Source organism: Aedes aegypti, chromosome 1, assembly GCF_002204515.2.
Source record: "Aedes aegypti strain LVP_AGWG chromosome 1, AaegL5.0 Primary Assembly, whole genome shotgun sequence".
NCBI classification, from domain to species: Eukaryota; Metazoa; Arthropoda; class Insecta; order Diptera; family Culicidae; genus Aedes; species Aedes aegypti.
In genome coordinates this window covers 84646863-84673183 of record NC_035107.1, presented here as the reverse complement: position 1 = coordinate 84673183, position 26321 = coordinate 84646863, and the positions used below count along the sequence as shown (strand labels likewise).

Genomic DNA, 26321 nt, shown 5'->3' with positions numbered 1-26321 from the left:
AATAAATCTCTGGCCGAAACTGGTTCCGTTGGCCTATATTGACCAACGGGATTTTCAAAGCGAAATAATGGTTATAGCTCAGTTTTGATATTTTACACACATAATACGGATTGAAAGCTTGCATTTGACATATTTATAGTATAAATACGGCTTCCCATTACATTTTAATTTACATTTTCTCTTAGGCTGGCCAAAACCGGTGCTTTTACCCTACCACACTGTAGATCGCTGTCAGCACGTTTGTGATCATTTATACCGCAAATTTGATCGTTTCAAACTTTACTCAAACACGTTGTAATCCGAAACAGATGACACTATGAAACAAATGTGTTAATTTGGTGGCTATAAGAATTTGGAGTTCTCGTTCTGTTTGCTCATATTTAGTCGAAATTTATTTTCATATATATCAGTTTTCACAATGTACATCAAACGTAGCGCATTGCCTTTCAATCGATTGACAATCTATGAAATAGATATAAATTCGAAATTTCAATATACACACTTGAAAGATGATATAATTGCTATCTATGATATCGATTGATGCATGATAATTGATTCATACAGTGCTGATTGATTGTTCACCAAAGCTAAGTGGGCAATCGATCAAAATGTTATCGTAGATATTTGAATCTGCAGTTCCTGGAAAACATGGATAACCAAACTAAAATATCCGAAGAGTTATAACAAATGATAGGCGTACTAAAACACGATAACAGATCACTTTTCAAGGATATCTCACTTATCTACACCACTACATAAATCATTCCTGTTCAGATTGGTTTATTAAACATTAAGCACATCATTCATTACAACTCAAGTGGTTGACTGGCACAATACACATCACGGTACACTTATCAAACTAAAGGCATAAGTTTCACACTTAAATGATTCAGTAATTCATTACATCGACGATCGATCCACAGTCCTTGGGATAGAACCTGAAACAAAAAAAATCCGATATTACTTTTGTTGCAAGACGCAGTTTTCTTGTAAACCCATCAACCTCCAAACTATCTCAAAAATCGACAGACAGTCGACAGGTTCCCCTTCGGTCCACCTTTTGCCCGCTGGGGCAGTTGGTGGCATTGGGCGATCGCAGAACGTGGGCTACATTGCCGTCGGAGGTTCGCAAGCTTTTCCGGAAAATCACCCTAACTGATCGCGCAGACTCGATACAACCGGTTATCACAAACAGCATCATCAGAAAGTAGGTCAACTTCATTTTGATCAATCAAGTTTATCGGTTCTTGCAACTACGATCGAGATTGGCCAGAGACTAGTTTCGGCACGAATGAGTGCAATCAATATAACATACCTAACACCTTACCCAAAGCGGCGTACCTAACGCGACACTTCGGGACTTATCTTATCTTGCTCTCTTGTTGTCCGATTGACGCCAAAACAAACACTAGAATCTATGAACCTCGCGCCGGTTCATGACGACATAGGGTGACGAAATGAACCCTTTGGGGTTCGGCAATGAGTAAGACCGTTTTTTTCGGCAACGATGACGTAGGGCTGAGTAACTCCCCGAAGAAAGAAGTTGCGAAAGACTTACGTTTTGTCATTCAGAAGTACACTGCAGAACGACACATTCCATGCGAATCGTACATTTGACCTGCACCGCAAACTGGCCTTATTCCACTGGATCTCAGAATATGCGCCGTACTGTGACTGTTCTCATCCAGCATTCGCGTATTCCGAAATATCACGCGCACAGCTTCCGAACAGCTGCTCAGCGCCACCAGAATGGTAATCACAATCGCCGAAACCAATTTGGACCTCATCACGTACTTCATTCGCATCGGAGCTCACCCACCAAACTGCTGGCCTAACTTAAAGTCCCGTTGCGGAATCAATCACTGCTCGGCACCACTATCTTATCGCACATGCCAAAAATACCCCTAATTTTCCAACCACGACGAAGATTTCAAAACCTCCCATTAGTAGTTACCTGCGAGGGTCACTAGTGGATCAGCTTTCGACAGCGTTTGAACCGATCCAGACCGTAACCCGGGGGACACTTCAGCGGGGGTGCGAAGATGTTCGAATTGAGTGTTTTGTTCACGCCGTCCTTGACCGACGGATTGTAGTAGATGATACGGCCTTCGGTAACCTCCAACAGCAGTGCAAAGACGAACAGTGACATCAGCAGCCATATGAGTAACGTGCCCCTGTTCAAGATGAGGAACCTCTTTAGCTGATGGAAGAGCATCTTTCCTATGGATGACTATCGATTGACCGATCGGTGGAAAGATGAATGGATAGATGGATTGTGTGACAGCCGCCAGTTGAGCGTACCGCGGATGACTGATTGCGCGGTCGTGAGGAAGCACGTTGCTGATAAATTCGGTCTAGGTGTACATTAGGGTGTCCCACAACAATATAAATGTCCGAAAAGTCAAAGTGCTCAACCCTTTAATGTAAATTATGCTTTTGTAGAATCATGTAGAATATTCTATATCATTTTACTTGATGAAACCTCACCAATAAAGTCCTAAAGCCCTATCGCAGTTTTAGTGCCAAATGCTCAAGTTTAGGCCAGAAACTCATGTTTACTTAATTTTGGAATGCTTTTCGATGATTTACGGCCAAACAACTTGTTTTTCTGATTTTCGAGGTTGTGTCACTCCTCTTGGTTTATACTCAAATTATGGGTGTATTTTGTTTTCCGTGTCCATTACGAAATATCAAATAGGAACAACCCCAGTGTTAAAAAGTTTAGCCCCTTTGGCACAGAACAGATAGCCATCTTAGAACAATAAGTGATTTTCGGCTAGAGTAAGAGATAATGTGAAGAAGAGTAGGCGAATAAAACATTGTTGCCTCATTGCAATTTACAGTGCAAGATATTGACGTTAATCTCGTCTAAAATGATCTCATTTGCTCGTATAATTCGTTTGACGTTATGCCACAAGCACAGTAAGCCTTGCAGCCTTACAGTGCAAAAAAATTGCCAACAAAAGCCCTACACGTTTTGAATTGCACAATGGACGTTTTTCCGCTGATAATTGGCTTTTTACATCCTTTTGTGTTAAATTATCTGTTAGAAAACTGTTGTGGTAATATCCTAGATGTGTGACTGGAATTTTCGACCTGAAACAACAAATTTTCAACCTCCCCCGGCCCCTTTCAGCGCAATGAATAAATTTTTCGTAACCCTTAATTCAATAATAACATTCCACTCTTTCTGGAGATTACCTTGTTTTGCAACAACCTTGCCTGTGAATTTTCTTGTGTAATACTGCACTGTAAACTCGGCAGTACCCTTTAATGTGTAAAAAGTACCCACTTTTTTGTCATATATGGAGCTGTCAACATAAGGGGTATTTCAAATATTTGCATAATGGGTAAACTATGCCCATTTTCAAATTCAGAGCGCTTACTCATTAATGGGTGAAAATGTTCTTAAGTCTTTGCAGATTGGATGGTGATGTTTACCGAAATTTTCTCAGAACAATTACTGCTAGAAATATAAATAAGGGCTGAAGTCAAACATACCGGTAAGTGCAAAAAGTTCATGCGTGCAATTAGAATATTATATTTTGTAATGTGTTTGTAGTTGTTTCAGAAACTTCGAGTGTGCTGTTTTGCCGATTTTGTTGATGGAGAGTATAAGGGACTCTACATAACCACACCCACACTACATAACCACATATCCCGTGATGTTCCGGATTGCAACGATGATGGTCATGGATGTAAAATATCGCTTATCTGCAACTTAATGGAGATTACATTTTAATCATGGGTTTACAAAGTTAAATAAAATTTCCCTAAATAAAATGCTTGTTTTCTTTTGTTTATTTTCATTTGAAATAAATTAAAACGACTGAAAAAAAAAACAAAATAATATTTAAAAAAAGAGTAAGTTTTACTCTGTTTCTCGAAAGTTATTTTTTGGATAATGGGTAAAATTCACTCGTTGATTTGACGTACAAGCCGTCTACTCTTTAAAGAGTAAAGGCCCTTTACTCTTTTTATGAGTTAAACTAGTTTCTCTCAAAAAGGGTACTTTTTTACCCTTTAAAGAGTACTTTGGTCTTACAGTGTGTACATTTCTAGAATAATTTACAGTGAAAAAAGCTTGCCCTTCGCCACCAGGGGCGCTAGTGTTCACGTTTATTCTGGCAGATGTTTTTGTTGTTGTCAGGATCTCGTGAAAATCTTGCCTCGACTGTTAAATCCAGCTCTCCGCATGACACCTTCAAGTGCAATGTTGAACAACAGGCACGATGATCCATCACCTTGTCGTAGTCCCCGGCGGAATTCGAACTGTTCGCCCGAGATTTTTACTGTCATCTCGTCCAGTGGCTCCAGTGGTCTTCCTAGCATCAGATGAGCTGGAGTTATCGGTTGCGGGTCATTTGGATCATTGGATGAACTAAACAATGGTCGAAAGTTAACTATTGATTCAATGCGAGTTTGTACGGTGTTGAACTCTTTGAAGATTAATATAGCGTTCCCCAGAGTTTTGGCTAGATGTGATTTAACCACCTTCCCTCCTGCTTTTCATAATCCTCCAAAATTGGGCGATCTTGGTGGAATGAACTTGCATTGCGTAAAACGAAGCAGTTGATTTTAACTAGACACACAAATTGAGCGTTGTATGCCTTCACAATCTTGGGTTTGTGTTTGCCTTCCTTTACTGATACTGGTCCAGCATAATCGACGCCAGTCAACTCGAACGGTGCAGCGATGTTAACCCGACATTCAGAAAGGTTGGATCATCCTTGGCTTCGTGCGGAAACATTTCATGCAGTTGTGGATTACCTTTCGGATCACTGAACGAGCGTTGATGAGCCAGAAATTCTGCCTGAACTGCTGCCAAAACTCCGGATTGGTTTTCTTGGAGTCGTTCTTCATGGACGTTCTTGATCAGCAGTTCAGTTACTCGATGTTTTTGCGGAAGTATCAATTGATGTTTAACTTCATAAGGTAGCTTCGAGCCTTGCAGATGTCCTCCGACTCGCAGGAAACCATCCTCATCTATAAATGGTTGTTATTCTGCCAGATGCTTTGGGGTTTCACCTCGTTGAATGCACTGTATCTCCTTTTGAAGTTCACCTTGTTGGAGAAGTCGGATGATGTACCTCATTGCTTGACGCATGTCTTGTATCGTTAATCGTCCACATGAACCTTGCTATTCTCGGGAGCCCGAATATGGCGAATGAATCGAGCAACGTAACCGTCAACACGCTGAAGTTTGTAAAACAATTTGTACTGATCAAAGTTGATGTCGGGTCCAACTACGGCCGGGGTGGCGATGGCCACATCCTTTAACTCGGGAATGGCTTCATCAGAAATTCATTCTATCGGTTCCATTTTATAGTCGACCAAACCTGGATTTACAATTTAAGCCTTACGTAATAAGTGGATGCTGCCATACGCAAATTTGGAGGCATCAGCGAAACTGTGGATCTCCATTATTTCTGTATCAGCGACTACGACGCATCTTGGAATCTTGGCATTGTTGAGCTGATACAGCGAATCCTGGAACTCAGCCCACTGCCAAAGTAATTCACCTTCCACAGGAACATCCCAGTCGAGGTTGATAGTCCACAGGCATTGCATTACCATCTTTGCTTCTAGGATAACCGTGTGGTAACTTTTTCCATCCTGCCCGTCGTTTGAATTCGGCTGATCCGCCATTTTGAACCGAAACACGAAAAAGAACAAACGTCCGTTCGTCGCTACAATCGTCACAAGAATGAACGTTACTCCTCGTCATCGATTTCATCCAACCACACATTCTCGAATCACACGCATACATCTACCAAACCTACCATTCACATCAACAAATATGGTCTCGTTTCACTCACCCTAATGTAGTTGAATTCAATTCAACAATCATCCCTCTGAAACACTCACTCACTTCCATCCTAGTCATCGTCTCACCAACACTTGTTCGTTATCTTCAATTTTCCCATCCGCTCTACTCGGCGCCTGCAGTGTGGGTCTGCAGAATCCATCTCTGACAGACTAGTTTCACTTTCCACCGTTTCGTTTTACTTCGCATATTCCTATTCGAGTGTACGAAGGTACGGTGCTGCCATCTGGGAAAAGTTTGCTCGATGCGTGAAGCGTCGAAAATTTTACCCGGCAAGGTATAGGAAGCGAAATTTCAAATGCTCGTATAAAATTAACTACAATAGTTATTTAAAATATTTTCAGTATATGTTGATATACTTTTGATGGGCTACACTATAGGCATATAATTTTGAGTTTTATATTTTTTTCTCAATATGCTGCTGATTCTATAGTTGATCAATAGTCTAACCCCGTACACTTAACAGAATTTAATTGAAAAGTGTTTTGAATTTTTTAGAAGAATTTGAAAATTGACTTCCTATGCTTTGCCATGTAAAATAATCGGAGCTTCACGCATTCGCGTCTACGAAGGTAATTACCACAGTTGACCCTATGCGTGAAGCTCCGATTATTTTACATGGCAAAGCATAGGAAGTCAATTTTCAAATTCTTCTAAAAAATTCAAAACACTTTTCAATTAAATTCTGTTAAGTGTACGGGGTTAGACTATTGATCAACTATAGAATCAGCAGCATATTGAGAAAAAAATATAAAACTCAAAATTATATGCCTATAGTGTAGCCCATCAAAAGTATATCAACATATACTGAAAATATTTTAAATAACTATTGTAGTTAATTTTATACGAGCATTTGAAATTTCGCTTCCTATACCTTGCCGGGTAAAATTTTCGACGCTTCACGCATCGAGCAAACTTTTCCCAGATGGCAGCACCGTACCTTCGTACACTCGAATAGGGTCAACTGTGGTAATTACCTTCGTAGACGCGAATTGGAATATTTTGCATAAATGAACTGTCAAATCGTGTTTGTTTTATTAATCGTCATCAAGTCAATTCAGAGGATACACAAATCTCAAGTAAGTAGGGAACAATTTAAGTTTTAATCAATATTTCTTTTATTGTAGGAATACTCTACCACAAACCGGTGACAGTATTTGCCTCTTTGTCATCCCGTCTTCCTTTTCGGTTGGGTTGAATGGCTTGTGGAACAGAAACAGATCTTCCTTAGAATCCCACAAAATTCCTTGATTGCTTCGTTTGCGCTGGTGTCTTGAATGGCTACTAGGTTTGCTCGATCCTCTTCAGCAATCACTTCAAGTATCTTTTCTGAATTGGAGCACCACTTCTGTATTGGAAATCCGCATTTCAGCATCACTTCTTTCAGATCACAACGTAGCTTCTTGGTTGATTCAAATGAGTTTGATCCAGACAGGATGTCGTCCATATATGAGTACCACTTCTGCTACTTCTGGATAATTTTCACTTTCGTCCTTAGCTAACTGGACGAGTGATCTTACAGCCAAAACGATGCCGCAGAAGTCCCATACGTTACAGTTGTCAGATCCAAAACTTTCAGTGCTTCCGACGGTTGATTTCGCCAGAATGTTCGCTGATATCGAGTATGGGCGGGATCGATGAGGATTTGTCGATACATTTTTGCTGAAATCGAAGACATGAGCTCGAAATCGTAGCACTATGCGTAACAGGTCGCTCTAACTGTTTGATCCAGTCATCAGTACGTCATTCAGGGATAGTTCGATTGCTTTAGCTGTTGCGTTGAATACAACACGAAACTACTGGATGGACTTAGTGATGCGGTAGATAGTACGTCTGGAGATTTGGCGGATATTCCTCTTCCCTGATATCACGACAGTGGCCCAATGACTGGTATTCGTTAATAAATGCCTTTAAGTCTGGATCTCGGGCCAATCTTTTCTACAACTGCAAAAATCGCTTTAAAGCCAAAGATCTGGAACTCATCTGCTGTTCCAATGATTCACGAAAGGGCAGCTGGACCGCGAATCGCCCATCGTGATTACGACGATAGGTTCGTTGAAAATGTTCTACGATACCGTAGGGAATACGCCAAGAATCCACTTCGACATTTACGGCCGGAACAAAACCAGTCACTTCCGGTGTAGCGAGGCAGTCAATGTTAGCAGTAAAATGGCTGGTCTTGGATGTATCATCCACTGCTACTCGATTACGTATCTGGGATCGCACACCACCTACAGGAACATTGGCTAGATATTTGGAAAGGGTTCAACTTCTTAATCACAATCTCCAACAGAAGGTTGACCAGCGACCCTGAATCCAGTAACGCTCGAACTTGGGTATGGCCGCCTTTGGAGCGGAGAACGACCATCGCTGTCATGAAGAATTCTTGCTTGGTTGGTGGACGTATATTCCGATGACGCTGTTACGGCATGTGTCTTGTAGGATACACCCTTGGTTGGAAGGATCTTCAGATTCGGAAACTTGGAAGCTGATGTTGGAGTAGCATTTTCACATCGTTCCAAAATCACACAGCTTTGCTTCAGGAAATCGATCATCTGTTCGTACTTCGGAAGTTTGGACTGGTTAATGGAAGCTTCCCACAGCTCACGAGCATGGTCGTCCAAAACACGCGTCAACATGGTTACCACGAATAGCTGAGACATTCCGGTTAACTGCTGATCCAGCTTGATGAGATTACCGAAATGACGGGAAACACTCATCTACCAGATTTCTTACTTCCTTTGAAGATTTTCTGAAGATTCAGGATTTTTCAGGAGGCCAAGGATGTGGGACTCAGTCGGTCCGTCGACGCCGTCGGATTTTCTGAGACCCTAAACTCTGATCATGTCTTCCGTCGGAAGGGAAGTAAAGTAGTTGGTCCCGGCCCATGAGCTGATGGGTTCGATACGTGGGGCCTCATGTGTGTAAGCGGAGATCTCTCTGGGCGTCCATGTTTAGCTTTAGTGCCGAAAATAGGCGAAAATAAAACTACCGGTTAGCCAGAAAAATGAAGAAAAAGAAAAATCATGCCACAAAGTTTGTAGTGTGTAAGTATACTTTTATGCCAGCGTGGCTAGTGTGATGTCTTCGACGAAACGGAGAAGTGGGGTATATTGAGAATAACAGTATTTGGGTACGGCTTAAAGACATCCTTCACACGTAAGCTTTGACTTGCTTGCAAGGAACACGGGTCATGTTCGAGTTTCAATCGTGGAACACTCGCACGGAATATCCTTCCAATAAGCTACGACACGTGACGAAAAAAAAAAGGAACTTTTGCGAGCAGTATCGGAATGAAACACGGTCTTTCGCGTTGTCAAAGCCACGAAAAACGCTTTTCTAACGCCCAGACGGACAGCGTGTCAGCCACGTGAAATGGAACACAAACTTGACGTTACGGCGACGAAGATTTTCCGCGTTGTCGTTGTTTGTTGCGCAGTGGGCCACGCTAAACGGAACACCAACGGAAACCAACTATGGATTTCTCGCGTTGTCAAAGCCACGACGATGCAGACCAGCCTTTCCGAGCCCATCCGGCTCCGATACCATCCTTGCCAGCGACCTTGTTGTTCTTGAGCTGTTGTGTGGCACCCTTAACTTCCCCCCATAGTGAGAGCCGGTTGATTTCCACTGTCCGCTGTGTTGACGTAGCCATCGCCTTCGCTGCCCTGACCGTCTGTGCCTGTGTTCTCTATGCCATTCAGGTGTTCATCGTAGTGTTGCTCCCATAATTCGATCACCTCGCGTCTGTGCGTCAAGATGCTCACATCCTGATCCCTGCAGATTTCGGCTCGCGGCACGAAGCCTTTGTGGGGTGCGTTGAGCTTGCTTGTTGAGTTTGCTGGTTCCGCTTCAGTCTATATCGTTCCACGTTCTGCCGCGTACCATGCTGCAGCATTGCATCCCGCGCTTACCGACCCAGCCATTTCTTGAACTCCATTCCACGTTTCGCCCAATGCTTTCAACAGCATCGTTGATGGCTGCTTTGACTCAAGAGGGGCACTGCCTCAAGATTCAGTCGCGCTGGATTGTACCAAGGCAAGCGTCGGTATCGTACGTTGTTAACGAAGGAAAGTTTTGGGAGCAGTTTAAACATTACCAGATAGTGATCAGAGTCGCTGTTAGCGTCACGATAGGACCTGATGTCGATAATGTCGGAGAAGTACGACCCATCAATCAGAACGTAGTCAATCAGTGATTCTGTCTGCTGTGGTGATCTCCGGGTGTATCGATAATGGAAAGCTGTGTTGGAAGTATGTGCTACGAATAGTCATATTCTTGGAGGCGTCGAAATCAATTAATCGTAAGCCGTTTTCGTTAGTCAGCCGGTGGGCGCTGAACTTTCTAATAGTCGGTCCCAGTCTAATGCAGTGCTTTAGCTGTTGGCTTTCGGCCGCACAAAAATGCGATGCCATGCTGAAAAATCTACATATGGGAACTATTCAGGAGATCACTTGATCGCCGATAACAGGAAGTGTAGCAATAATACCTTCTGCAAAACTTGTAATAGTGAGGATCACAAAATATCAAGCCGTTCAGTGGCAGTTCGAAAATACGATTCAGAAGAAGGTCTATCAGGGCATCTCCAACTTTGCCGTCCGCAGAAGAGTGGATCAGAACCGTAACAGAAGATCTTCGCCTCTATAACTGGCCCTGCTTCCACAGAATAAAAAAAAAAACAACCCAACGAAAGAACTGAGCAACACGCATCCGTCCTTGCCTCCATATATGTCGAAATTGTCGAACTTCGAGCAGTGATTGCTGTCCGTTCAGCTACCCTGGCAAGAGCCAGCAATGAAATCTGAACTGGTCTCTGTTTTTTTCTTAAGGCTTTCATGCCCGCGGCTAACTTCCCAAACCCTACAGAACCCGCTAAAATTGCTACACCTGAGGTACCATCTGTTTCCTACATCCACTGCGCCATCAACCATCTCGGATTTGCCGATTAACACCTCTTCCAGCAACCCCTATCAAATGAAAATATTGCAACCCCTGGATTCAGCTGCTACCTTGCCATAGCGCAGTCTCAACAGTTCCTTGACTCCAAAGCAACCGAGACCGATCCATTCCAAGACGCCCTCCATGTTAGAATACGTATTCTCAGATTCCGACACAGCCTCTTCTAACCGTAGCGTTAACACCGATTTTTTTTCTTAAGAAACGGTAAGTCCATCATCCCTCTTCCTCTGTATTCTCACTGCCACCTCATCCAAACCTGACACCCCCAACTCTGCCTTCTGTTTCGTTCTCGCGAGTGGTCGAGAACTGATCGTCGGAGCACCGGCGAAATGGGAGCCATGCCCCAACCAACATCGCCAGACCGACTCCCTCATCGTGCTCAAAGCAACAGTTCGTCAACTTCTCCAGATAGTATGGGCGTCAACGTACCGGATGTTTTACCCCAATCGTTGGATCGACTCCGGCGTCTTGAAGGTTATATGGATAATAATCTCCTGTTCCACTTTGTTCGCTGCCCAGCTAGAATCCCTGATAGCCAGAGCCCCAGACACCCTTTGGTACTAGGAGAAGACCTGGAAAAGGGAAATCAAGCCTATGAGCCTACATCCCTGGACGACAAGGGAAGTCAAGGTTCTCAAGCAATTCGGACACGGCGGACACGAGTGGTAAGCCCAACACCATCGTAAGCTCTTCTGATGCTCCCTTAGAACCCTTCTCCACCCTGGTCGCTTTCACTCTGGACGACGTGGGAAGTCATGGCCTGCAAGCTCTCGGGACGCATCGGGCTCTACTCGCTACCCCGAAAGACAACGCGGGAAGTGAAGCTTCCTCCAAACACATCCTGGCTCTCCAAGAAGACAACCGGGTCACACTCGAAGAGCTGAACCGCTCACTCGGCAGTAGATATGTATGAAACCTTGAGCGCGGGAGCACCTTCTGTCATTCCGTCGCCCTCGGGGTGCTTAAGTCGATTCTATCTGCATTTTTCAATATCGGCTCCCAACTTCCAGCTGTCAAGGTCAATATTCAGGGAAGCCCAACAATATCTGTGGCATGTGTTTACCTACCATGTGGAAATATTCCTAACCTGCGAGGCGAGGTAGTAGAAAAACAGCAGACTCTAGAGGCAATAACCTACTAAATCTCTTCGATGATAGTGATCTCACTATCCTAAAAGATGGTTCCCCGACTTTCTTCAATAGTCGCTACTCGACGGCAATCGATGTAACGGCTGTTACCCGGTCGGAGATCTGACGGTTCAGTTGATGCGTCAATTTGGATCCACATCCTGATCAAATCTCGTTAGCAGTGGAGGCTCCCGTCACAACCAGGCGTCTCCGCTAGCTAGCGGAGCTGTATGATCAGACAGATTGGACTATCTATAATAACAGCGTCAGTGCATCACTCCGTTCTCGCTACCCGAGTAACATGGCCGAATTCACTACCGTTCTCACGCAAATGGCTTGAGATTTCTTACGTGCCATACAAATTATTTTTAATTTTCATACAAAAAATCTTACTATGGGGGGAGGGGGGGGGTCTAAAAACCGCCAAAATTGTCTTACGTAATTAATGGATCGCCCCTAAAGTGCGACAATCAGTCTGCAATCAGCATCGCGAGTAATGGCTCGTACAACCCTCGCACGAAGCACGTGAGTATCTGCTACTTTGTTCACGACAGTTTGCAGCAAGGAGTGGCTAAACTATATATTGCAGTCGACGATGGAGCAATCAATCGACGGATTCACGAAGCCATTAGCTGTCCGAAAACAACACCAGTTTTGTACTTGGTGTCTCGGATTAGGGAGGAGTATTGTAAATCACAGCAGTTGGTCGGATCACAGTAATCTTTGCCGCCCTAAATAAGCGGCTGTCAGTAGTCACAAGTCTTTTATTAACTCTGCAATACTTGTTCTGTTTTGTTTAACCTGATTGGGGATGAACCTGCCTACGTCAGAAAATCCCTTCAATAAAAAGTAAAATAAAATTCAATCCGTCTATATCAGCATCAATAGGCCTTTTCATGTGACAGGTCCATGTTAGCATTTGTTTACATAGGTGGATGACCGGTGCAGCCGGTGCATCGTTTCCATAGAAGAACTGTCAAAGTGCTTCAAAATCAGCTGATTTGAAACGTCTCGTGAGAAGGCCAATTCACTGCCATGTACGTGCCATAAATTCTTTCGTTCTTTTGACTTTTACTGTGCGCCATGTGTTGGTGCTGTCTCACCAACTTGAAAACAGCGTTTGGAGCTCCAGAATGCCAATCACTATTGCCGAAATCAACTTGAACCTTACTTGCTTACTTCTTTCCCTCCGGAGCTCACCCACCAAACTGCTGGCCTTATTAAAAATCCACTATCCACTATCTATCATGCTAAAAATATCCCTAATTTTTCTACCACGACGTAGATGTCAAATTCTCCTATTACCTGCGAGGCTCATTAGTGAATCAGCTTTCGACAGCGATTGAATCGATCCAGACCGTAACCCGAACGACAACTCAACGGAGCTACCAAGATGTACGACTTATTGACCGTAGTTTTCACGCCGTCCTTTTCATCTGGATTGTAGTAGATGGTACGGCCCTCGGCAACCTCCAGCAGCGCAAAAACGAACAGTGACATCAGCAGTAAAACGAGTAACTTGTCACTGTTCAAGATGAGGAAACTCTTCAGCTGATAGAAGCGCATCTTTCCTATGGATGACTATCGATCGGTGGATAGATGGATCGTGTGACAGTTGCCAGTTGACCGATTGAGCGTATCGCGGATGACTGATGGCGCGATCGTGAGGAAGCACGCTGCTAAATGGTTCGGTTTTGGTGTGCATTAGGGTGTCCCAAAAGACAAAATGCTCAACGTTACACGTAGCGATCCATACTGTCGAAATTCATACATTTTGCCTTATGAAAAATGGAACGATTATTGCAACCCGAACGCTTCATGCATCACTCTACAGCATGGCGCACAGTGCTTCGAACGTATGGCACTTGGGGACAAAAGTCAGAACTGGATGTTTAATGCGGTTTTGCTCTACGAAGTTGAGGAGAAAGTCGTTATACACAAAAAATCTCATTATTGGCATGAATGACACATATTACATCAGTAATGGCATAAATGGTTTATACGTCACGTTTTACATTTGACACCATAGAACAGTGCTCGATTTTAAATAAATGTTTAAAATAACAACGCATGAAAACGTACTTGAGTCGTTTGCATAAACGATGTATGTGGTATGCGTAAATGTAAAAGTGTCTCAATAACCAAATTTTTATAAACATATTAAAGCACGGATTATTCCAACGACTAAAATCAAACCCAATAAAAAAGGTTATATAAAATTTATTTTTATTAGCAATACAATTCATTTATCAGCTATTAATCATCCAAAAACATATCAATCGAATCATTATCTTCTTTTCTACAAAGATAGTTGAAATGTCGTGGGTTTCTGTTTGATGATTATTAGAAACAATTTGATACATAGGCTACGAACGCGAGCTCTTCAGGTTCATTATTGTTGATAAGATATATATAGGTTTTTCTTGAACATTCATTGAACGGTATGCAAGGCCTTCCCATACAGCCGAATAGGAAAACTCTGCATCGCCAATTTTCTGTTGGCGCGGAAGCAAAACTGGCTTTGCTAATCAGTCGAAGTTTTGCTTCACAAAAATATCGTATATTCTTCTATATTTACCCTATTTTGGTGTATTTTGCAGCAATAAAATTTTCTAAACGTATTTAACTTGTTTTCAAATATCTGGGAGAAAGAATAAGTGCTATAACAACCGTACATGAAATCCACAACATGATTTTTTCGAATACGAGGATTGGCAGAATACCATTGCTTGAAACAATCTTTATTGATGATTGTGGCAGCATAACTTAAAAATCATAAAATGACATACAATCGGCAAACATATGCAGCTGGAATCACTTTCAGAATTTGAAAAATACTTCAAATTTTATTTTAAAGTGGATTTCAGAAAGGTACTTTGAGGTACTTTTTTTGTATGGGCTAGAACAAGATAGGAGTTTTATTTTGTTATGTATTAAAGAGTTTATTGTTCAGAAACATCTTTTTTCTACAATTTTTAAAATATATCACAGAAAATTAAACGGAATGACTCCTACTTACTTGTTTCAACACGATCCTTAATGACTTTCACTTTGAAAACGTGAAAGTTGATTTTTTGACTTTTGTCCAAGGGACGAAACACTGTGTGGCGTCGATAGGTGTGGGATGTGCGTACGAATCTTTCGTTTGCAATTCCAGGTCATTGATCGATTCCAGGTAATCGCGTAAACATTTTTGTTTCTTAAGACGCAGTTATGAATTTCAGGCAGTATTTTGGAAAACCCAAGCAAGACGCTTTGTTTTCAAGACGCCGGGAGTTTGGTTTTCGGTTCACGCGTTTTGCTGGGCAGTGTTTCGGAGGGCCCAAGCAAGACTATTCGTTTTCTGGACGCCGGGAGTTTGGTTTTCGTTTCGTGCATTTTGCTGGGCAGTGCTTCGGAAAGCCGAGAAGTTTTGCTGTTCGCGCTATGTGAGTGCGAAAAGATATTCGTGTTCAGTCGAGGATGGATTACCAACTGGTGAGCTCGTGTCATGCTTATGATAACATATGTTATTTATGTAATATTCAATCAAACTTTGTGTGGTTCGTCACTACAAGTGTCGGCATTAATGCCTATTTTGTACAATTCTAATATACATATAAAATTTTTGACATTACTTAAAAAATGTTTTTCAATTGTTCGGCATTATGAATGTCGACGTATAATTTAACGTATTTTTTAAAACTTCTACCAAAGACTTTTCTTCTTGAGACATAAATGCACAGCAATACTTTTATGTAATTTTCAAACAAACTATGTATGATTCGTCACTACAAGTGTCGGAATTATTCCTGTTTTATATAATTTAAAATATATGCATATATTTTTCTCTTTTCGCCATTAATAAAAACTTCTTTTGAATGCTCCGACATTATAGATGTTGACGATTTTTTTAAATCTTCTACCAAAAACTTTTCGAGACAAAAATAAAAACTAGCTTTAAGTATAAGTCGTATTTTTCCTCCTTATCCATGAATCGCATCACCGACCAAAGGTGACTCCCAGATCTTTTCCTTCTCCACTAATAAACACCCTTCCCGTAGTGATTGTGGAGATGCAGAGGTATTCTCGGTTTCTAGAAGCAACAATCATTACACCCTAACATTCCTTCCCCATCCCAACTGACTGTGAGGACTTGGCCGGCGTCGTTACTGATCAATAATATTAGATCTGCTAAAATTGCACTCCGAGAGTAAGCGGAAACTCCAATCGCTTATTCATTTGGATCGCAGAGCAATTATTACCAGTTCCGATCAATCACGGAGTAGCAACCATTGACATGTACAGTCAGTCTATGCTATGCTATGCTTAAGACGCAGTTATGAATTTCAATCCAATTCAGTGTTGAGCTTGAAATTCAATAACATTGGGCGTTCGTATCTTTTGCGATAGTCCAGCTGCCTTGGTGTAGCATAAAATATTTACTAATTTACAGCATTTTTATTGACCATATTAACTTCATAAAAATCGTTTATAGGTTCCTAAAGAACCATTTTTGAAAATATTTCCTCTTATTCTTCCTAGTTTTTTAGAATTACTGGACTTTGATTGTTTTTTTCTGGGACACCCTAGTGTTGATGTGCGATCGTCCAAAAACGAACACGGAGTCATAGTGTAAATAACATTCCGCGACGCGTTCAGAGGCATCGTGATAAAGTGGCGCTGATAAGAAACTGTTCGGGCTGATGTTTGGACGAAGACTCGGAAAGAGTGAGGGAATTCCCTTTAGATGAGATATAACATAAGGGTAGACCTAATTTTTTTTTAACCACGACGTAGATTTCAAAACCTCCCATTAGTAGTTACCTGCGAGGCTCACTAGAAGATCAGCTTTCGACAGCGATTAAACATATCCAGACCGAAACCCGGGGGACACTTCAACGGAGCTGTGAAGATGTTCGAATACACCATAGTGGTCACACCGTCCTTGTCCTTCGTATTGTAGTAGATGATACGGTCCTCGGTAATCTCCAGCAGTGCGAAGCTGAACAGTGACATTAGCAGCCAAACGTGTAACATGCCCCTGTTCAAGATGAGGAAACTCTTCAGCTGATGGAAGCGCATCTTTCCTATGGATAACTATCGATTGACCGATCGGTGGATAGATGGATTGTGTGACAGCCTCCAGTTGATCGATTGAGAGTATCGCAGATAACTGATTGCACGGTCGTGAGGAAGCACGCTGTTAAATTATTCGGGCTAAATGTGCATTAGGGCGTCCCAGAAAAAAGAAAACAACCCGTTAATGAAAGATATGTTTATTTATAGCATTTTGTAAGACATAAGGTTTCGATTTACTTCATCGCAAGTTCTAATATTCGTCATATTAAACTGAAAATGTTCCCCTACGGTGGATATTCGAATATACCATCAATTTAGATTATTTTCCCAATGTAATTTTGTGAAAACTGTTATGGTTCGTAAATGTGTACCCTAAAAATACAACAAAATACTATATTTCGATGAAAACTTAAGTTCAATTATCCATTTTGCACTTTTTCACTTAAATTGCGTGGATTAAGACGTACTGAGCGAAACGTGACTGAGTCACGCCACATTACGATCCGTATCCCTATTGTGTGACTGACTTAACCGGGCACTGATTTACACTATGGAAAACCTTCAAACCAATCACACGTCGAATCACAATTCACGAAATCTTAAGAAATTCTCTCAACAACCGCATATAATCGAAAATGTGAACAAGGTTTTCCCTCCGTCTGGACTGAGAAAAAAAAATTTGTACGCATCAATGTGTGCGTGATGTTCGGCGTAGAAAACGCCAATGAATTTTAAGCGGAAATCCACAGATTTCATCATGCTGTTCTAAAAGAGGGGATGTCCGAAGCATCAGTTTATCTAGTCAAACATTCTATTATAGTTTAAAATCATTGTCTAAAATCACGGATTCGAATTTATATTGACATTTTGGTATTACAATCCCCCTTGCTTCAGCAATGTAATTTGTCAAAATCTCGAGAGAATCGTCAATATAAATTTTGCTTTGCCAAGAACGTTGACTTTTCTTCTGGCGCACCCTAGTGTTGATGTGCGCTCGTACCAAAACGGACACGGAGTCATAGTGTAAATAACATTCCGCGACGCGTTCGGAAGCGTCGTGATAAAGTGGCGCTGATAAGAAACTGTTCGGGTTGGAGAGTGGACGAAGACTCGGAATGTGAGTGAGGGAATTCCCTTTAAAATGAGATGGCAAAAGGGGCATGTGAATATACTTTACGAAGTATTTTTTTGCGTGAACTTTCGTTTCCCATTCATTTCTTTAGGAAGTGCGTAATGCAAGATAAGACGATGTTTTCGAGTATTATGGGGACTGTATCGGCAATAAATTCTGTGCCACTTAGAATTTGATCACGCAAAATAAGTGATTTCTCCTACAAGAAAATACATTCGTGAGAAATTCGGTTGATGTTGCCAATTTTTCGCTGAATTCTTACCAGTATTTTTGACGTAGGAATTTCAAAACCAATAGCTTTACGTCGGCATGAACAATTTTAAACGTTTATAACGTTTTGCTAGCTTAACGTTATTCCTTGATTAGCATCTCAATCGAAAGTCAAGGCACCAAAGGTTCATGCCGTTTACTTACTGAGTTCCACATGCATATCCAAATAGTTTAATAACTGTTTTTTAAGAGAACGTTGCTTTCAAGCAAATCTATAAATACGGGTGCTAGACAAAAGTTGACGTCATTTGCTTTTCACTCTCTGCTTGGATCGCATCTCAGCAAGCAACAGATCGGCTTGTTCTGACCGGGCGTACTTCTCAGGCACAGACATCGATAGCGAACGACCTCCCCGTTTGCCTGGCATCGCTTCCGAAGCTAAAACCATCACCGCTGCCGCAGTTAAGAAGAAGAAGAAGAGGAAGCAGTCCACAGGAGAATGAAATGGTTGTGGCCGCCATCGCAGTCCTAAACTGTGAATGTGGCTGGCATCTGAGAAGGAGGAGGAGAACAAAGATAGTTCGTAAGCAAAACTCTACCAAGTTTCAAAGATCGATGCGATGAAGAAGATCCCGAAGAAGCCGCCACCGTAAACCTCACCGGGCGAGGAGGATTTCAACCTGTGAACCGTAGCACGGTAGCAGCTAGCTCTTCCATATATCTGGGAAGTGACCTTCGTCCAGATATTTCTGCATCACCCTCCGGAACATTGGATTGCTGCTTAAAGTGCCACATTCGGTTTTCCATCCGGTCTGGGGGCCTTTATCACCATCTTCGACGTTTGCTCCGTCATACGGTGTTGATGGCCACGGTGTCAAAACATGCGTTGGGAAGAGACCCTCGACAATAACCCTCAGTTTTTCAGGACACGTTTCAACCAGCATTAATGGATCCTTGACTTTCACCATGACCACTCGATAAGCGTCCCCCAGGGAATGGCGTCAGCTGCTCGCCTCAGCTCCTTGTAGCACTTGGATTTGCTCAGCGCTATCTCGCTGCACAAGGTTCTCCGAACTTGAAGCATCGCATCAGTTGCCTATCTACTCGTGTGACGAGTCTCAGTGGGCATATCGACCAGCCAATTCTCATCTTGCCTTTCTCCACCTGTTTGTTCATCGTGTCAACTGATAGCCGAATCGTCGCTGACAGTGTGCCGTCGTACGACTTCCTCATGGCCTCGGTCTCCTCTCCAAGGCTGCATTGCTTACACAGCCCCTCACTCACCTCGTACACGTTTGTTATCTTGTCGAGATATGCTTCCTGAGTAAATGCTATAACGTCCTCGTTCCTATAAGCCTCGTTCGCCAAAGATTTCGCGTCTAGCTCCTGATAGGTCGAGCATTTGATCACTGGGTCGCGCTTCAGCTCAAACAGCATCTCCCCTTTCGGGGTGCATCGTGTTCTAACCTCGTTCTCTCCGAGGTCCTTCAGGTTCGGATCGTCCTTAACTTTCCGAAGGATATCTGCGTACGTTGTTTGTTCGTTTGCCTTAACAAGTATGACATCTCCTTCCGACCACTCACGCTGCGGACGTCTCTTCGCCTTCTTTGTCCCGTCCTTTTTCTGCTCCACCTTCTCTTTCTTCTTCTTTGTTTTTTATCTTTGGCGTTGACTACGGTTTGCCATCCGTCATCGTTTCCGTCCTTTTCCAGCACATCTTTTCCTTGCTCGTTGCGCTGCTTTTTTTTTGGGCTTCCTCTTCTCTTGGTGACTCTTTGTCTCGCTTCTTCGTAGGTTTGTCACCTCGTTCCATCGAGGTCCTAAGCTTGTCAGCCACTGCTTGCTCCGTATCCGTTTTTAGTGCCTTTTCAGCAAACTCTTTTCTCATCCTCAGCGCTTTCTGCTCGTTTTCAGTGCTTGTTGTCCTTGTGTCTCACATTGATTCGAGCTACTGCTATGCATCGGTAGATACTCCGTGGAATGCTCCGGCGATCGTGGCACCTTACCGCTTTACTGGGACGCGCTCGCTTCCTCGACTCCTGCTGGGTTGAACTCCATCATATCGGCATTGTTATGGAAATTCCCCATTTTAGTGAGTCCCTTCTCTGAGCCGCTATCTTCGTTCGTCATAAGTAGTCGTCTTCTTGATCCCATGGTGATGCATACAAGCAGTGACGTCATGCTAGGGTTGACCCTGTCCCTTATGAGATGCCAAGCTCAGAGCCAGATTGGCGCATGTCATGAAAGGTTCAACTGAGCTTACTTCCACCAGCTAAGGTGGCGGGTAAAGAACATACTTGGTGGTCTACCAAGTTTTTAAGGTGAAGATAAATCGAAGCCAAACCTCAACTTTTCAAGAGCACGGATCTGGAGAACCACACATCCGTTTGAGTTGAAAACTTAATCGATTGGTCACTCGCTGGTGGTGACCAATCGATTAGGTTTTCAGCTCAAACGAATGTTCGGTTCTCCAGATCCGTGCTCTTGAAAATTTGGCTTCGATTCATCTTCACCTTAACGGGACGAGGGGAAACCGTACCATAAACCCACTCGCCGTTTCAGGGAGATGCCATCCATCTTTACTAAGGATGCAGAATATCACGTCTGTCAGCTCTGTAGCGTGGTTCCTATGCGTGGTCCGTAGTCGTGTCCATGTTCTTATACTTTAAGTCTTCCATAATCAGGATCTCGCTAGCCTGGATCCTAATGCTAAAGTACTTCGAAAGCGGTAAGGGTCGCTTGTACGGAGTAGTGCTTGCGGACCTGTGGGTTTTGTAGGAGTTCAACAGAGCCCTGCATTGAACCCATGCCACGTTCTAAGCAACCTCCCCTTGGGCTGACTGTAAACAGGTAAACCGGATCCAGGGCCCGGTCAAGCCCTGCTAGCCAAAACACATTAGTACAGGAACGTCAACGAGAGAACACGGATCAGAACAATCGGCAAAGACCACAGTGACGGAATTGAACTAGCGATTGGAAACTTAGTACGTGAAACTGTAAATCTCTAAACTTCATCGGAAGCACACGCATACCCTCTGATGTACTGAAGATGGGCGGTTTCGGAATTGTAACGCTGCAAGAGGTGTGCTGAACAGGATCGATGATGCGCACGTTTAGGGATTACCATACTATCTACCAGAGCTGCGGCGACACTCGTGAGCTGGGAACAGCTTTTAGTGGCTGATCAACGAAAGAAAGTGCAAGTTGTAGATTAAAGGCCGGTTCTTTTACATTAGCATCATAAACGTTCATAGCCCTCACTCCGAAAGCGCAAGGACGAATTTTACGCGCAGCTCGGACGCGAGTACGAGATTTGAACGCTCAGGTTGGCCAGGAGGAAGAATTCCATTCATAGCACCTATTTCCAGCACAACCTCCCGTATCGAAGATCACCACAGCAAACAGAATCGAAAATCTACAACGGTTTGATCGATGGATGGCTCTTCTTTCGACATAACCGACGTCAGAACCTATCGTGGCGCTAACATTGACTCCGACCACTACCTGGTGATGGTGAAACTGCGCCCAAAACCATCAATCATCAACGACGCCCATCTAGGTACGATCTAGCGTGACTGAAACAGACTGCTGGAAGACAGTCAAAGTAGCTATCAACGACGTTACCGAAAACGTTGTCGGATACGTGAAATAGAGTTCAAGAAACGATTGGTTCGACGAGGAGTGCCAGGAGGTTTTGGAGGAGAAAAATACAGTTTGTTGCAATGCTGCAGCATGGTACCCGTAAAAACGTGAAACGATATAGATCGATGCGGAAACCCGCCTATTCCGGGACAAAAAGCGCCGCCTGGAAGAGGTGGAATGCCAAGAGATGGGGTTTGCGTACCGTTCTCAAGAAACGTGGAAGTTCTATCAGAAGCTCAACGCAAAGGCTTCATGCCGAAAATTGAAATGTGCAGAGATAGAGTTACGAGCATCTTGACGGACGGACGCGAGATGATCGAAAGGTGGAAGCAACTCTACCATGAACACCTGCGCAGAGAACATAGGCTTGGAAGGTCAACAATAGGCTTGGAATGTCGAAGGTGATGGCCACGTCAGCACAGCGGAAACCAACTTGTTCCCACTAACTTCCCGCTTAAGGATGTCATTAGGTAACTCTAGAACAATAAGGCCGCTGGCAAGGATGGTATCAAAGCCAAACTCATTAAGATAGGGTTAAGAGCTTATCCGCATCAGCTGATAGTCAGATTCTGAACAACGAACAACTACCGCAGAAGTGGAAGCAAGGCGTCTTATGCCTTATCTCAAAAAAGCAACAAACTGGAGTGTGAAAACTATCATGCAATTACTCTCCCAAACGTCCTTGAGCTAATGAACAAATTTGCCGAAGACGTCATTTTTCTAAGTGGTCAGGATCCTGAGATACCCGCAAAACAAAAATTCGATGCTCACTAGCGCCACCTTGCAGCAGAATTCCGCAATTCAATGGTCACCATATGTTAGCCCTTGAACTACTGAACATCATGACCCCCTATTTTGAATACTTTTTAAGATATTGATCATTTATTGAAACGGTCGTTAATCTGAATTTCGGTTGTAAAAAAGTGGTCGTAAAAAGAACCGTCGGTAAAAAAACAGTCGTAAGAAGAGGTTGGAGTGTGACTAGATAATTTCAGATTTTAGTATAAGATGCTCATATTACCATATCGGTGAGAAATCGACACGAAAAATATCAAATTTTGAAAAATCATTCATTATTTCATGAACTTTATTAGATAACGAAAATCATGGGAACCTTTTGTATCACTCTATAAATTGTTGAAAATCATGCTAAAACTTGAAGATTTCATTATATTTTTAGCACTTTCATCAACTTTTTCTTAAGGTGGCCAAACTGTCCCGCTTTCCTCTAGACATTTTTTTCTAGATATGTAGAATAAAATTTTAGGTGATCTCCTCACTCACCTTCCATCGCATCTACGACTCAAGATAGTCCTCCTCGTTCGAGTACTGATAGTCGACCGCGTCGGCTTTTTTCGCTACGCTTGCCAACTGATCTGTGGGCTCCACTTTCGCCTGGTTCAAAGCCGCTCTCGCTTCCTGAATGATGAAAGTTTGCGCCAAAGGAACGGGATACTTGGTCATGGAGATGGTCGGACGCAAAAGTTCCGTATAGTCCGGATTCTTGTTGTCTCCGTTGGGCACCGGATAGGTTGGACGGTTCGTTACATGTGGGGCCTTCGTAGTTGTCGTGGTTGTAGTGGTCGTCGTGCGTCTGCGCTTCTGGAGATAATCGTTCGCTAGGAATGCGTTGACTTCCTGATTGTAGACACCGTATCGGGGTGGGCGATCACCGGATTTGAACACTTCGAGCACTTCTTCAACGTGCACTTCGCCGTGAAGCCGTGGAGCGCGCGTCCGCAAATACTTGCGGTAGTCGGATTCGAAGCCGGCGGCGACGGTCAATAGGGAGAGTAACGTTATGGCAACCGCGATTTTCTGCAACATTTTGTATTGGAGATTGTGGAGCAACTGATTGAAATTTGGTGAATGCTTATGCTGCAGGAATTAGTAGCTCTTATCTCCTGTGATGCTTGACCTTCACGGGTGTTCGAAAATTGTTGTGCAGCCAGGCGAAACTTTGTTAATCATAGTAAAGGGTGTACCGTTCAACACACACCGCGTTCATATTCTTAATTCGAGTTCATAGCTGATAATCACCAAATTTTCAGATATTAAAATTGAAACTATAATAGCTAGTTTTGCCATAATTTATTTTATCAATTTTGCCTTTATATCTGAATGTGTGAAACTTAGCCGGCATGAAGTCGATATCATTCGGCTTATACAACTCTAGCACTTCCTCCGTGTTTTTGTATGATGCCAAATCCTGCCAGAAGATCGTTGGACCATCGTGAGACTTCAGGAGAGGGAGGAGGCACTTTTGCAGACACTTTTCCAAATACCTGCACCTGACCATTTATTATGCTTGCGGTAACGAAAGGTAGACTCCGTTTTTCGCAAGTACAAATCACTAGGGTTTCGTTCTACTTCGTCGTAAGAGCTACTATTCGTCGTATCAAACATAAAATGTTCCACTACGGTGGATATTCCAACTTACCTGCAACATAGATTCATTTTCCACATGTAATTTTGTGAAAACTTTTATGATTCGTCCACCTGTACACCAAAAATGCAATGAAACTACTGTATTTCGATAAATAACTTCAGTTCAATTATCCACTTTACACTTTTTCGTTGAAATCGCATGGACGAGCACGATTTGAGAGAAATGCTTAGCGATCGAAATCAGTCACACCACTTTCCAACACAAGTTTCTTCCCGCCCCCGTGGGTGACTTACTTCGCCGGGCACTTATTTTCACTATGGAAAACCTTCGTACTTCTTCACTGAAGGATTTCATTCCAATCACACGCCGTAAAACTTCAATAAATCATCAAATTTTACGAAATTTCCTCAACCACCGCGTATAATTGAGAATGTAAACAAAGTTCAATCCGTCGTACTGAGAAAAAAAGTTTATGCGCATCAATGTGTGCGCGTCGCTCGACGTAAAAATACGGTTCCTTTGATTGTGTTGTTTTCGCTGTACTGTGAGCAAATGCCATAATTGTACGGTCAAAAGGAATTGTGTTCATATGTTTAGGCTGAATTTTTATGACGAACAATTAATTTTAAAGGAAATTAGTATATTTTAAAAAAGACACTGACACGTTAATGCTTCCAGTGGGCATTTATGCCCTTTGAAGGAAGCACCACACTAAACAACGGACTAGCATGCAACGCCCAGTGGCACAGTCGGAAAATATTCCTCACGAAAAGTTTACCGGCCTGAGGCGGGAATCGAACCCACACTCCCTAGCACGATGCGGCTAAATGCCTGGTGACACTAACCGCACGGCTACGAAGCCCACAAAATTTTCAATATTTCATCATGGTGAATGAATGGAGGGAGATGCCCGTAGATCTATATATTCTAGTAAAACATTTTATTGTAGCGTTGATATATTGTGTTTTAACCACTCAATACATCACAGTGAGCCGTAAGTTGTGAGATGAATCTGGAAACTGATTGCGACGGAGTTGAAAACGATACGACGGATTGAGAATACGGTAAGATGCATTTTCTTTGCATTATTTAAAAAAAAAACAGATCAAGGGTCAAAATGGGGTGTATCAGGTATCAGAAAGTCGGCTCAGATGGCACGTTCCCCTTCCAAATGGGAGATTTGTGCCTCGCCTAGTGAAAGCCTTTTACATCATTTACCTGTAGATTTTAGATAAACTGAAAAGATCATTTTATTACAAAATAATTTGCTGAACATCGTAAAATAATACATAAATCAACACATTGGTATAACATTTTCCACGTGAGTAGAAAACTAAAAAAAAAAAAGATAATTAAAACTTCTAAAGATTCTGTTGGTTTATAAATAACAAAAGTGTCAATATTCCATAATGGATTCCATATAGGTTCTTCGTTGAGTGAAATGAAAATAATAAAACCAGTTTTGTATCTCATCTTGCGTATTTATTTAATTCATTGAAGGAGGATAGTAGAACAATTGGTTCAGGTTCCAATTAGTTGTAGTCTGTAATGGATAGACTTTAACATACACTTTAGTTAATGAGTAGAATATTTTGTTTCCTTGGTTTTCTATAGTTTCAACGGATTTTTGATCTATTGCTATAATAATGGGCTGCTTTCCATTTTCTGGAGCAAGAATGCGTGCTACTTTCCAGTATTTGGTGTTTAGGTTAGGATTTAATCTAGTCATCATATTAAGAATAGTCGCATGGGCATTTCTCTTTAGTCTTGGAACTAGGGGTAAGGCAACTATAGCGCGACGTAATGTAGGTAACGTTGTAAACGGAAGAATCTCAAAAAATGGTAGCATTTTGGTTGACTTAATAGATGTTAATGAAGCTTTGAGCCATTTCATGCTAAAATCATTTTCTGCGGAAAACCAACCAATACCTTGTACGTGGCCAGATCCGGAGAAAACGGGTTGATTCTCGTTCT

The 26321-nt window shown here is 42.6% G+C and overlaps 1 protein-coding gene across 4 annotated transcripts; it reads right to left on the bottom strand.

Annotated features, from left to right (window-relative positions):
- Positions 1–763: 763 nt before the first annotated feature.
- Positions 764–23824, bottom strand: LOC5564821. Of its 4 annotated transcripts, none has more exons than XR_002499777.1 (2): positions 1955–2386; positions 764–938 (listed from the first exon to the last, which is right to left on the bottom strand). XR_002499777.1 is itself a non-coding variant. In XM_001649134.2 (2 exons), the coding sequence occupies exon 1, from the start codon at positions 23783–23785 to the stop codon at positions 23255–23257; it is 531 nt and encodes a 176-aa protein (XP_001649184.2). In that variant the 5' UTR covers positions 23786–23824; the 3' UTR covers positions 764–938; positions 23243–23254. The 4 variants fall into 4 exon arrangements, 1 of the variants encoding a protein (XP_001649184.2); XR_002499778.1 differs by lacking the exon at positions 1955–2386 and adding an exon at positions 1559–1920; XR_002499779.1 differs by lacking the exon at positions 1955–2386 and adding an exon at positions 1004–1527.
- Between the last annotated feature and the right edge of the window lie 2497 nt (positions 23825–26321).